Raw genomic sequence first — 14,572 nt, forward strand, 5'->3', positions numbered from 1 at the left:
TACTATTGTGACCAAGGCATAGACAGGCACTCAGTCTATACTGATGGAGTTCAATATGTAGTTTCATGTCCCTCCAGGCCAGGGATTTCATTTAGTATTTTCTTCTGTAAACATCACGGTCATGCTCCTTTTTCAGCACAGTATTTGAATGTCAAGACTCAGCTGACTCTGATAAATTTGTTCCTATAGCCATATAAACAAATATGAGAAGACAGCATAATTTTAAAAAAAGAAGCTATGTAATAAGGTAATATGATTTATCCAGGATAAACAAAACATGGACCAGTATTTAAGGTAAGTAAATTCTAATTCCAGCACTAACTAGTAGTTGACACTCCAGACAAGACTTATAATCTTTAGGGCCTCAGTTAAAACAGGAGGGACCAGAATAGACTGGCTTCATGGACACACGCCCCCACACTCCTCATGCTGATGACAACCACCACCAATTACTCCTCAGACTGTGTTTGCTGTATGAGGAAAACTACTTGCCTTTCCAGCATTAAATAATTCCATAAGTCCCTTCTAGTCCTAACATTTTGGTGATATAACATTGTAATCTTGTGAGACCTATGAATGAACTTTCTCACTAGCTGTGGAATTAAGTTATTCAGCATAAAACTAGAAATCAGCAGAACCTGTAAACCAACTGTAATGGAAAAAAATAAAAAAATCATTAAAAAAGAAAAAAAACTTCATAGTAAATCTATTGCTAACATGCAAAGATGTGAATGTACATTAATATCTAAAATAACATGGGATGCTACACTTTCTTAATGCACTGAAGAGAGCTGTCAATGAGAAGATCTGTCAGACCTGGGAAAGAAGCCACCTATCTAAATGTCACCAATAAATGGAATAGTGAAAGACTTGGTGATGACATCAGATTCACCATGGCCATGGAAACATTTAACGGTCCTATGTTGTGCTATTCATGTCACCTAAGGCAACTACCAACTTCTTTGCTGTTTGCTCCTGAATCTCTCAAACTGTGAGAAGATGACAAGTGCAGTTATTTCTAGGTTTAAAAATAGTGACTGCCTGCATTCCACATCAGAACATAATATGTAGTTTCATAACTGAAAGGAATGCTGACCTCAGCCCAGATAGGTTTCTTTTTAAAAACATAGGCTAACTTAAAAAACAAAAAATTCCCGGATTCTGCTCCCTGGATCACAAAGTTCTGCAAGCAGCAGAAGATGTAGAAAGATAATGAATGATTGAAATTAGCCCTCCTTTCCACAGGCAAGTAGGTGCCTTGCAGATGCTCAACCCCCAAGGAAGTACAGGGTGGATAAAGGGTGTCTGAAGTCGGATCCAGGGAAGCATTCATGGTGTGGTCCAGCGAGCAGGACAGAGGAGGTTCTCTCTGCCCACACACGCTAGGAATAGTTTGGGGGAAAGCATGCAGACAACAATAGCTCAAGCACAGGCTAGAGATGCCTTAACAATGGTGTCCACTCAGGCACTCTGTACAGGGACAGTGTAGGTCAGACTTACCATATCCTTGCTGGTCAAAGCTCTGGGGTCATTTATATTATTTTTCAGTAAGTTGCATGCAGACAACATCTTTTCACTTAATTCATATCTAAAAGGGGGGGAAAAAAAAAGAAAGAAAGCTCACGACTGGCCACAAAGGGAAAGGCATGTTTACCTCAAACTCTGTCATCCTTTACAAGCCAAGAGGCTCTAAGTCAGCCTCGGCAGGTGGTGGTGGTGCTAGGCAGCTGAGGATTGATGCTACCATATAGAGTCAAGGCCTCCAGCCAGAACTCAGGTCTATTCATAAGAGGAGATTTTGGCTCTACCACTTTGGCCCATGTGACCACCTCATGGAATAACATGTGGATATTTTCCACTCTTTTTGTTCTAAGTTTTTTTTTTTTTTTTGCTTTTTTTTAAAGGCTGCACCTGTGGCACATGGAGGTTCCCAGGCTATGGGTCGAATTGGAGCTGTAGCTGGTGGCCTACACCACAGCTGCAGGAACACCAGATCCAAGCTGTGTCTGTGACCTACACCACAACTCATGGCAACACTGGATCCCCCAACCCACTGAGTGAGGCCAGGGATCAAATCTGCATCCTCATAAATACTAGTCAGGTTTGTTGTCACTGAGCCACAAAGGGAACTCCCTGTTCTAAGTTCTTAAAAATATTTGTACTGTTGAGGGGTTGAGGAGGTCAGAATTACCCCATACCTGCTATGCTGACTATTAAAACCACATCTGAAATCACATTTGGTGACTCAGGAAGTGTTTGTTTAACTGACATGAAAATATAAGCTTAAAAGTCAGATGACATATAGCAGATAAATTATACTTCAATAAAGCTGTTAAAAAACCAACAGATGTCAAGATATTAAACCATTTGAAAATACTTGGAAATATAAACTAAAGACACTTACCTTGTGCTAATGCAGTTAAACATTCATTTGCCAAATTAAATAGAGATGACTTTTCTGAAATGTTTTATTTATACTTCATATGGTGAAAAACTATACTGAAATTCCATCTGTTCTACTCTCTCCTGTTTTATAAGCATTGACTCCATATTTGCTAAGTCTTTAAGACTGACTACATTTTTAGGTACGTCATTCAGCCAACCAAAGTGTTTATTTGATATTTCAGCTGCTGTTTATGATGGTCCCAAATCCACTCTTGTGGTGTTTCTAGTCACTCAATGAGCAACAAAATATGGGCACATGACTGATTACATCATTCTTACAGTTAAACGTGGTCTTCAGTTGAGGCCAAAAACAGTTCCTCTCATACACAATGATCCTATAATAACAGTACTGACACCTGTAGGAGGATAAATGGCTAATGGTAAAATCTAAAACTTTAAAATGTGAAATGTGCTATTCACAAAAACTTCTAACAGGCCTTTAAGTTCAAACAATGGCAACTTTTGTGGTGCTTAATAGTTATGCAGATGGTGACTCCACGTAAAAAATTAGATTGCAAATCGTTAAAGAAACAAACGTGAACAGATAGCAAGCCCTTCTTTTTGCTACCCATAAGAGATCTAGTTCCGCACTAGCACTTCTTAGCATCATGACAAGATATACATACCTCTGAGGAACAGGTAAAGTTTAGCTCTCCTTTGGAAATCGGAAAAGACCAAACTAAGATACAAGTGTACAATCTCCTAACCAGTCAATTCTACTGCCAAAGTACATCAAACGTGGGAAGGGGGAGGGAAGGGGGGGTGTACCACACCTCTCTCTGATTTCCACCTTCTCAGGTTCACATTCTGGAACCTGCATTTCATCTTCCACCCTGGTGGACTTGAAACCTTCCACATTAACTGCACGCTGCCCTTCCGCCATTCCCCGAGTGACTCCGTCCTCCTCTTCCTCCTCCTCTTCCTCAGGAGGACAGTCAGGGACATCACACTCGTCATCTGACTCGGAAGAAGAGCTTTCCTCTGAGCTGGAATCATCACTTGAAGTTGTTTCATACCTAGGTGGCAATTGGGAGTTCAGGAGATGCGAGGTGTGCCCATAAAGACCCAGGGACAGAAATTGTTATGAAGGGAAAGCTGTTAACTGACTATAGAAATTTCACCAGTGGTTTTAACCCTATACTTAGAAGTTTGTTGTAAGATCTATAGAGAAGTCTGGTTGTTTGAATGGGTCTCACTTAAAAAGGATAACCTAGGTTGTCAATTGGTAACCTTGTAGAAAAAAAAATATGTATGTAGGTACATAGAACCTCTGGCTTAGTATAAATCAAAGGAAACTTATATTATGGAAACCAGGTCTGCAGTTGTTCATTTTTCCTATTCCTTTTCTTCCCCCTTTTCATTCTTCCTATTTTGATCTATTAACTCTCCTAGGGTCAAGACAAACAGATTATGTAAGTAACCAACAGTTCCTCTGATACATAGCCTCCAAAATGTGGGACACATTATCCAATAAAATTTTAAAGATTTGGTAAACAGGCACCACTGAGTTAAATCATCATGGTATACTTTACTATAGATATTACCTCAACTAACTGCTCTATAGCCTTCTTGGCGAGGCCAGGTGTCAATTAATAGATTTACTGCTTTGATTCAACTGTAGGAGGATGAACAGGCTTAACCATTTACCTGGGCCAATTAAAAGAGAAGGAATACACATTCTATTTAGAAAGTAAAGAACTGATGGCATGGTGAGGTTACTCTTCAGGTAAAAGACCTTACTATTTGGTTTGTCAACATGGAGAGCTAAGCAAAAACAACCCATTGTGAAGGAATGGATGGCTACCCCTGGCCCATAGAATGATGCTCTCAGTCTCTTTGTGGCTGAGGTCTGACACAGCTTAAGGACCAGCTGTCCAACAGTGCAGGGAACCTGCCGTCTGCTGCTTTTGTTGAAGGCCATTTGTTTCAGATCAGAGGTGAGAAGATGTAAACTACTCAGCTTCATCAGGTATCCTTTCAAGAGAGAAATATCCTCAAAGACAGCAAGAAGAGAGGAGAGAAGCCCAAATGCACCTTTCTGAGGAGGCAATCTTCGGTTACCCAGATGCGGCAGCAACCCAGACTAGGCATCTTTAAATATGACTTGAGTAGGCAGGAAGCAAAGGAAACAGACCATGTATAAACACGAGTACCACCATCTGTCCTTACCCTCCATTAATGCCAACAAACTGAAGATTCTTCTTCGCTCCATTTGAATCTTTGTTGGCATCTTTCTTCTTCATGATGGACTTCAGTGTACTTTCGTTATTTGTACATACTGTGGAAAAGTGAATCACGGTGGTCAAAATTAATATAACTCATACCCATAGAAGTGAACAGATACTCTTTCTTAATGTACATTTTTTTACTCATGTAAATATAAATCCTGGAGTGTATATATGAGAAATTTTCTCAAAATCCATTGGAAAGTTGTATGTATGCAAAAAAAAAATAATTCAAAGTTCTATTAATAATGTCTGTTAAATGGAAAAAAAAAATCCATTAGTCCTTCCAGACACAACAAAAGCAGTGACAACTACCATCTATAATCAGGCTTTACTGTTTATAAAGTAATGTCATGTCTCACTTGTTCCTCAAAAACCATCTAGGCACTACAATAGCGATTATCATTAATCTTTTTTTCTTTTCCATTGAGATAACCTGGAAAAAATTTATGCTTGCCAGACTGTGAAAAAGTGAAATGCTGTTCAAAATATTTTATAATTTGCAACATCAGGTGAGTTTTCTTAAGGGGACTGCATGGCTTTCTTTGATAATCAAAGTTATTACAGGCCTACCTTCCTAACAACCGTGTAATCATTCTTCCAGGACAATTTATAAGGCACACTGGTATTAGACTGGAAGGTATTAGAATGGAAGGCTGACAACTCTGGTCCTAGAATCCTGATGCTGAGAAAGGCTGTGAGTGGAGAAAATTACCATAGAGGCCAGCGGCTATCTGGTCATCTGTCAGGTTCACTGCAGACAATGTGGTTTCCTGAGGGGGGAAGGTATCCTGGCCGCTGATGGGCTTCCCTTCCGTGGTCCCCACCTCTTGCTCATGCTGGGATGTCTGGGGGTTTAATGGTCCTCTTGACTGAAGGCTTCCACACTTACAGGTATATTCCAAATTACTGCCTATCAGGAAGGAGAAGGGTGTAGAATATATATGATGCTAGAACCAAATAAAATGGACTAAACGGTTTAAAAAAAAAAAAAAAAAAAGCTGCCTGCAACTCATTTTCTCAAGTGCTTTTCTGGTGTTTTCTTTTTGAATACGTGGCACTACTATCCAAAGCCATCCAAAATCAAACCCACAAGGCCTTCTTGACTCTAGTCCCTTCCCTTTATGACCCCATCTGAAGGGGTCATTCTAACTCCACAGTGCCTCTCTTCCCTCTGTTCTGGTGCCACCACCGAGCTTGGTCTGGGCCACCAGCGTAGCATCCTGTCTGCCTCTTTCCCTTCACCATTTTACCCTCTCCCACGGTGCTGCAGAACAGAACACCCACTCAGCTCAAATCCCATCCTTAACTCCAGCTAAAACAAAACCTCAAAAACCTAAAAAGTTCCCCACCACTCTGGCAACGTAGCCTATGCCGCTCAGCCAGATATGCTACACCACCTGCCATGTGGCACCAACTTATCTCCCCAAGTTTATCTGCCACTACACCTGTGGTCCTTTTTGGGGTGGGGACTGCATCCAGTATGTGGAACCCACAGTGTAGAAAGTGGGGTCTCCTCTTCTAATAGCATGTCCGCCCTGCTTACCCTCCTCACCCTCCCACCACTCCTCTTCTGAGCCTTCCCTCATCTCCCTACCTGAAATCCACTCTCCTTTCTTTGAAAGCTCACAGCCCATCTTTAAGACTCTCTTACAAGATCTATAGTACAAAGTGCTAGCTGATTTTTGTGATTCTCTTAGATTCCTTTCTTGTCCATAAACATTTTGAGGGCACCACACATTTCTAATCGACTTTGTTTCTCTCACATCTTAGATATTGCTTTTGCATACATTAGGTACTTAATAGGTCCTCACTGATAAGGCAGAAAAATTCGATTAAGTATTATGTGATAATGCACATAACAGAATTTTCAATGTGGTTGATATGGAAAGACCTTTATACTCTATGGTTAAATGAGAAAAACATAAAATTCTATGTATGGTATGATTCTATATGTACATATACATATATACATACATTACATATATGCTATCTGGAAGCTATGGTAATTTAAACTATTCTCTGTATTTGCCATTTTTTTCCTATAGCGAATATTAACTCTTCAAAATCGCTTAAAAGGAATTAAAAAATTCTTTGACTTAGCAATTTGCTTTCTAGAAGTTTTACCTTAAGGATGCACAAAAAGATATAAAAGGAGGTTCACTGTTTTCATGTGTAAAAAAAGAGGCAAATACCACAGAGTGCCAACAAGAAACTGGTGAAATAAGCTCTGGTACACTTACACAAAATAATTTAATTTGGCCATTAGAAATGTTGATATAGGTTATAATTACATATATATATATAATGTGAGTATTCTATTTATTAACATTGAAAAATGAGCATAATGTGTTGTGAGTTTTTAAAATAGGAAGAAAATAAACCTATTTTTTAAAATAATTATAGTGCTAAGTTTACGTATCTGTAAGGATATAAAATAAAGCTGTTTAACAATGTTTTCCTAAAGCTAGAGAATTACAGGTTGTTACATTTTTTCTTGTGTATCTATTATTTCCTAAATTATGTATTATAAACATAATAATACAAATAAAAAATTTATATCTACCCACAATGCCATGTGATAAGAATTTGATCACAACTTTCTTTTAAAGTAAAGTTTTGAAATCCATTATATTTTGAGAAGAAAATGAATTCAAGTACTGATTGTATTTTGAGGCAATCAGAAGTAAAAGATGATAAACTCAAAAACTGTTCTCTTCTCCTGCTGAATAGCACTGAGAACTTTGTCTAGATACTCATATTGCAACAGAAGAAAGGGTGGGGGAAAAATGTAATTGTAATGTATACATGTAAGGATAACCTGACCCCCTTGCTGTACAGTGGGAAAAAAAAAAAACAAAACTGTTCTCTTCAAGTCCATTGTTTATAAGCATCGCCTGGGATGTTTGCTAAAATGCAGATTTCCAGGCACTTGCTGCCAGAAAATCATTTTGAGGGTCTGGGTTGGGGGCCCAGTGATGTGCATTTCTGACACTCCTCACTGACTCCCGCATACACGACTCTGGTGCAGGTGACCCACTTTGGAAACTACCGGTTTAAAATAACGAAATAACTACTAGTTTAAAAAAGGACTTTTCTTGTGGCTCACAGCATAACTACTTGGCATTGCTTCTAGAGTGGCTGTGGCTTGACCTCTAGCTTGAGAACTTCCATATACCACAGAAAAAGAATTAAAAAAAAAAAAATCACACACACACACACACCCAGACAAAAGGTGAATGGAGGCAAAAAGTTCAAAGTGAGGCATCAGACATCATTTAAATTTTAATGTATTTCCAAGCTAAGGCTTTTGAAGGCTAAGGACATGCCTGAGGTCACAAAGCTGGACTGGAACATACCTTTCCTAATTCCGTGAATGGTACTTTGTCCACTAATCAACAGCACAGCACTCCCTCCTCTGGATCTTTAGCCACCGGAACTGCTGGGTGATTCCTTCACAAAACCACTGCCCTCCTCAGCACACACAGAAAGTACTGAATGCAGCCCTCCAAATAACCTTCAATGCCCCCATGACCTGATGTGTCCCCTAATAGCAAATAGGAAGCATCTCAAGTGCCTTGGCCTTACTTTAAGTAAACAAAGCAGGGCATTTGTCTTCATTCCTTCTTCTCTAGCTCCATTCATCATTATGTTGAAATTACTGCAGTAACCTCCAAAGAGTCTCAATAGTTAATCACTCCAAGTGCCAGAACACTTCCTAGAAAACACTTTCCCTAAGCACTTTCCATTCAAGAACCAATTGTGATTTTTTAAAATGCAAATATAGTAATAGTTTTTATTGTTACTGAACAGTTAAACATCCACAAAAGTAGATGAGTATAATAAATCCCTCTGTTCCCATCACTGGCTTTTCAATAATGATCACCAATCTGGTTTCACCTATACTTTCTTCACCCACTCACACTGGATTAGTTTGAAGCAAAAGCTAGAGATACTATCATTTCATCCATAAATATTTTAGTGTATATTCTTAAAACAAAGAACTCTTAAAAATAATTACAAATTGGAGTTCCCATCGTGGTGCAGTGGTTAACAAATCTGACTAGGAACTATGAGGTTTCGGGTTCGATCCCGGCCTCACCCAGTGGGTTAAGGATCTGGCGTTGCTGTGAGCTGTGGTGTAGGTTGCAGACAAGGCTCGGATCCCACGTTGCTGTGGATCTGGCTTAGGCCAGCGGCTACAGCTCTGATTAGACCCCTAGCCTGGGAACCTCCATGTGCCGCGGGAGTGGCCCTAGAAAAGGCAAGACAAAAAAAAAAAAAAAAGTTACAAATCTAACACTATCGAAGTTTAAAAAAGATAATTTAAAATTATTGCTTATCTGGTCAGTATTCAAATTTCTCCAACTATCTCTTAAGAATTTTTAAGAGTGTTTGAATCAGAACCCTAATCTTATGTTTCCATTTGTTGCTACTGTTTTAAGTTATTTATTTATTTATTTGTTTTTTAGGGCCGATCCCATGGCATATAGAGTTCCCAGGCTAGGGGCTGAAGAGGAGCTACAACTGCCGGCCTACGCCACAGCCACAGCTGTGTCTGCGATGCACACCACAGCTCATGGCAACGCTGGATCCTTAACTCACTGAGCGGGGCTAGGGATTGAACTCCCATCCTCATATATACTAGTTGGATTCATTTCCGCTGAACCATGACAGATTTACTCTAGGTTTTATGTCTTAATCCAAAGGTTCTCTTTCCTTATAAAAAGAGCTTTAAAAGATAATTTTAAATTGAAACATAATTTATAAAGAATAAAATGAATAGACTTTAAGTGCAGAATTTGATGAAATTTGGTAAATGTACACATCTGTTAGCACCTCCTAATTCAGATAAAGTATTTCTAATGACCCAGTAAATCCACACTCTCCACCTCCTGCCCTTTTCTTTCTTTCTTTAGGTTTTTATTTTTTTATTATAGTTTATTTACATTGTTCTGTCAATTTCTGTGTACCTTTTCTTTTTCTTTTTTTGGCTTTTTAGGGCCGCACCCATGGCATATGGAGGTGCCCAGCCTAGGGGTTGAATCAGAGCTGTAGCTGCAGGCCTATGCGACAGCCACAGCAACATGGGATCTGAGCCACATCTGCAATCTACACCAAAGCTCATGGCAACGTCAGATCCCTGACCCACTGAACAAGGCCAGGGATCGAACCCACATCCACATGGATGCTAGTTGGATTCATTTCCACTGCGCCACAACAGGAACTCCCCTCCTGCCCTTCTTAAGATAATCTCCCCACCAGAGGCAATCATTCTTCTTCCCCAAAACTTAGTTTTATAAATTAGGGCTTTTTAAAGCTTCTCTCACCAAGGTCTACTCTCTCAAGCAGGCATGTGAGGGTCCTTCATAGGGACAGGATTGCTTCTTCTTGCCTTGGGTAGTGCTCAAATACTTCTACTCTCTACTGACTCAGAGTGGGCTGGTGACTTAATTGCTCTCACCACTATGCCTGTCTTACGAGACTGTCCTATAGGCCTAGAATTCCAGCTTCCTTTATAACAGTAGAATTCTACCCATTCTCAAGGCGTGGCACCATTTCTATTTACTCTGTGGTATTTTTATATGATACCAATTCCCCCTCACTGTTCCGCAGCACTCACTGAACAGGCCAGAATATACTCTCCCCTCCACTGGGTCTCATGTGTGTCCCCTCTGTGAGGATATAAGCTCTTGGACCCTCTGTGCTACGTTCTTTTTTCTTTTTTTTTTTAAGGGCCACACTTGAGGCACATGGACATTCCCTTCCCAGGCTAGGGGTCAAATTAGAGCTACAGCTGCCAGCCACGGCCACAGCAACACAGGATCTGAGCCCATGCCTGCAATCTACACCACAGCTCATGGCAACGACGGATCCTGACCCACTGAGTGAGGCCAGGGATCAGGCCCCACATCCTCATGGATCCTAGTCGGGTTCGATTCCGCTGTGTCACAAAGGGAACTCCCCCATGCTACAGTTTTATCTGGAGTCATTCTCAGTGCTCTGATCAGTGTTAGACAGTGAAAAGCCTTCAGTAAGTGCCTGTGTAACTCCATAGAAAGTCACAGGGATTCTGTCAAGACTAACCAGCAAGGCAAAGAACAATTCCAAATGTTAGGCTCATTCTCATTCAATGCATCAGAGGGAATTTGTCACCTTTATTGCCAGAAAATGTCTTTTGGATGGTGGTGAAATTTTGACTGCTCTTGAGTGACCCAGAAACAACTGCCTGAACTTGATAAAGACCCACTATGGTTAGAGGGCACACATAAGATGACACATGCACCAGCCTAAGCCTCTGACAAGTGACAGCTGTGTTCAAGGAAAACACAGGCAAAGTGCAGTCAAGAAAGCCAGAAATAAAATGACCAACAAGGGAGTTCCTCTTATGGTGCAGCAGAAATGAATCTGACTAGTAACCATGAGGTTTTGGGTTCGATCCCTGGCCATGCTCAGAGGGCGAAGGATCCAACATTGCCATGAGCTGCGGTGTACGTCGCAGACACAGATCCCACATTGCTATGGCACAGACCAGCAGCTGTAGCTCCAATTAGACCCCTATCCTGGGAACCTTCATATGCCTAAAAACAAAACAAAACAAAAATGGCCAACACAATTCAAAAGTCTCAATCCTGGCTGCCCTTTACAGCGACCTGAGTTGGGGGGTGATGCTTTCAAATACAGATACAATAAACAATCCGCAGGTGGGACCAAGTATTAGTAGTTTTTAAAAGCTCTGCAAGTGATTCTAATGTGCTGGGATGAAGAACCAGTGAATTAAATTAACCCATCAAAAATTTGCTGAAAACAATGTAAAACTTGACTGCTATAAAAAAGAGTTTAGACTTCCCTCTGATTTCACTCCATCAACTGGCACCATGTGAATTAATTATTAGGAATTTACTGGTAGTTTGGTTAGCAGCCCTAGACCACTAATGGCAGAAATCCTTAACAAACAGTAAATGCTCCACAAACAATAAGCATAAAAACAAGAATAATCACCAAACACCTTCAGGATTCTGGCACTCTGGCCGCACTGCTCAAAACTCCCACCTGGGGGGGGCAATGGTTTCTGAAGGCACCACTGGGGAGAGAGTAATGGGGGAGTGGGCAACTGTGCAGTCTTCCAACATTAATTCAAACTTACAATGACCATAAATGCCAATAAAGCATGAGCTTTGTTTTACGACTTGACCAGATTAGTGATACTAAAAGACAGCAAATGATAGAAATCTCAGTGTTCTGGAAAATAAGAGCACCCTTGAAGTATTACTTCTAATTCTAAAGTACATTGAGCATTTAATATATGGATAATTATACTGCTAGCTAAGGCAAACTATAATGAAAAATAACTTAAAAGGAAAATCTCATGTGTTTGACTTTAGAAATGTTAAAGGAAAAACATGATAAAGCAAACTAGTTTATATTAAAAAAAAAAAAAAATCAGGCAGATCCCATCATGGCACAGGCGAAATGAATCCGACTAGGAACCATGAGGTTGCGGGTTTGATCCCTGGCCTTGCTCAGCGGGTTAAGGATCCGGCATTGCTGTGAGCTGTGGTGTAGGTTGCAGACGTGGCTTGGATCTGGCTTTGCTGTGGCTCTGGCCTAGGCCAGCGGCTACAACTCCGATTAGACCCCTAGCCTGGGAACCTCCATATGCCATGGATGCGGCCCTAAAAAGACAAAAAAGACCAAAAAAAAAAAAAAAAAAAAGTCAATGAAAAATAGAGCTGGAGTTTTCAAAGAGATCACCTTCTCCAGTTTCCTCCGTGATACTTATCCATCCAGAATGGGTATTAGTTGTTGGTATATAGCGATGTGTTTCTAAATTTGTCAGAAAATAGACTTTTAAAAAATTTATTAAAATGGATTTTAAAAGTTGTTCTGTTTATGTACCACAAATCTTGTGGTATGTTAACTCATATTTTTTATATATAATGCCAGTGCTTTCTGAAAACACAGTGATGAACAGTGTGGCCAGCTAATTAACTATGTTGTGACAAATTTTCAGTTAAACATTCTGACTTTTATCTTGAAAGAACATCTAGCTTACTTGTCAAAAAAAGGTAGGACTGAAATTTCTGAGTCATAATGGAGACCATTCAATCATTTAGGCATTTTCCAAAAGTATATAAAACTACTTCTAGTTTTTCCATAAGGAAAAGGGCTTGAGCATAAGTTCACCCCTTTCAGCCCACATGCTGGTTTGGGGAACAGATAGTAGAGATTTTCATAAAGGATCATCTTCTTTATTTGTATATATTACTTTTAGGGGGAAAGTATACAGCTTTGATGGAGGAGAGAGGACAATCCCTGTCTGTTTGTAGGCTCACCTCTCAGAACCCTGCCTGAATATCAGTGCATGTGGCCACCAACATCAAGTCACTAAATGGTAAGAGCCACAGTGTAGTAATTTCTAGGGCCATTTTACTATTTCCCTGGGAACATACCAGACAGCTGTCCTGAATGTATCTAAAGTGTACTTAGAAATTAAAATGCTAGTGTGGATTAAGAATCAGATTCTCCCTCACCCAAACCCCACCCACATTTAATTATACACCATCCCAGGACTTGACCCAGAAAACCCACACTGACAGGCTGCATAAACTCAACTTGGGTTAAGCAGATATGCTCTGCGTTCTTCCAGATAAAGCTAAGGTCGTCCTCTCCACGCTGAGCTCATCTCCTCCCTAAATGTAAGAAAGCTTAGACTGCAGCTGAATTCTTCAAGCACTTTTATTTTCATATTATTTAGTGGCTAATATATACCCTCATAGGTTACCATTCATACTTCTCGTATATGTGTCTTGGCTTCCCAACTGGACTGCAAATTTTTCAGGGCTTATACCATTTTATACCTCTGTTTCGCACCCACACTTTGCATATAGTTGACAATGAATGCATAGCTACTAAGGGACCTGAAGAGAGATGGGGAAAGAGCAGACTTTAAATGTCTTTACTGAGGTATGAACGACTTGCTGACTGTAGGAAAAACAGTTGTAACCATCTTTCGATACCAACAATTCCCTTTATTGTTTATGACTGGACATCCAGAAACTGAAAGCCATTTCTGTCCTCAAAAACCACCCATCTCCATGCCTTCGCCAGAAATACTTTAGAGATTCATTCAAAGTGTCAAAGTAAACTTGCATCTTTCCCCAAAGTGCAGACATTTACTTTACAATACTCATTTAAAATGATAAAGCATTGGTTTAAAAAGGAAGATTTTCAAACAAGATTTTCATTCAACTGAAGGGCTCGCAAAGGTGGTGGACAGATTTTAAATCTTTGTAAAAGATGTTCCTCAGGGCTGAAGTGTTTTCCCCCAAGGTCTGTAATCAGTCTCTGAGGATCAACTATATTTTTTGAGAATCCTATAAAAAATGTGCACTTCCTTCACAAAAATTCCAAACAGAAAATGGTCCATGAAGCTGTGGAGCCCAGGTGAATAAGACTTGTTTCGGAGTTCCCGTCGTGGCGCAGTGGTTAACGAATCCGACTAGGAACCATGAGGTTGCAGGTTCGGTCCCTGCCCTTGCTCAGTGGGTTGATGATCCGGCGTTGTCGTGAGCTGTGGTGTAGGTTGCAGACGCGGCTCGGATCCCGCGTTGCTGTGGCTCTGGCGTAGGCCAGTGGCTACAGCTCCGATTGGACCCCTAGCCTGGGAACCTCCATATGCCGCGGAAGCGGCCCAAGAAATAGCAACAACAACAACAACAACAAAAGACTTGTTTCGAGGCTGTTTATTCCAACACTATTTCCTTGAAACAGGGCCTGAGAGTGCCTGTTAAGTGGTTGGTGGTAGCAGTGGGTGGCAGCAGAAAACCCATGACTTGTGGAAAAAAGTTTCCCAGATGAATCTGATGGGCAGCCTGGTTAAGAGTTACTTTTATAGAATA

At 40.4% G+C, this 14,572-nt stretch overlaps 1 protein-coding gene across 50 annotated transcripts in view; it reads right to left on the minus strand.

Annotated features, from left to right (window-relative positions):
* The window catches only part of KANK1 (KN motif and ankyrin repeat domains 1), a 204,038-nt gene that overhangs the window by 8,302 nt on the left and 181,164 nt on the right, over positions 1-14,572 (minus strand). For 33 of the 50 annotated variants that reach the window (XM_021064476.2, XM_084987069.1, XM_021064459.2 and 30 more), the window contains 4 exons: positions 5,386-5,583; positions 4,615-4,723; positions 3,219-3,461; positions 1,501-1,588 (listed from right to left, as the gene is read on the minus strand). In XM_021064476.2, the coding sequence (XP_020920135.1) occupies positions 1,501-1,588; positions 3,219-3,461; positions 4,615-4,723; positions 5,386-5,583 (638 nt within the window). The remainder of the gene's footprint in view (positions 1-1,500; positions 1,589-3,218; positions 3,462-4,614; positions 4,724-5,385; positions 5,584-14,572) is intronic. The other 17 variants (XM_084987205.1, XM_021064485.2, XM_021064479.2 and 14 more) reach the window with 1 other exon arrangement.

Source organism: Sus scrofa, chromosome 1 (genome assembly GCF_054392235.1).
Source record: "Sus scrofa isolate SSC_HxYL_T2T_F1_AM1 chromosome 1, Sscrofa_HxYL_maternal_Yorkshire_Landrace_v2.0, whole genome shotgun sequence".
Taxonomy (NCBI): Eukaryota; Metazoa; Chordata; class Mammalia; order Artiodactyla; family Suidae; genus Sus; species Sus scrofa.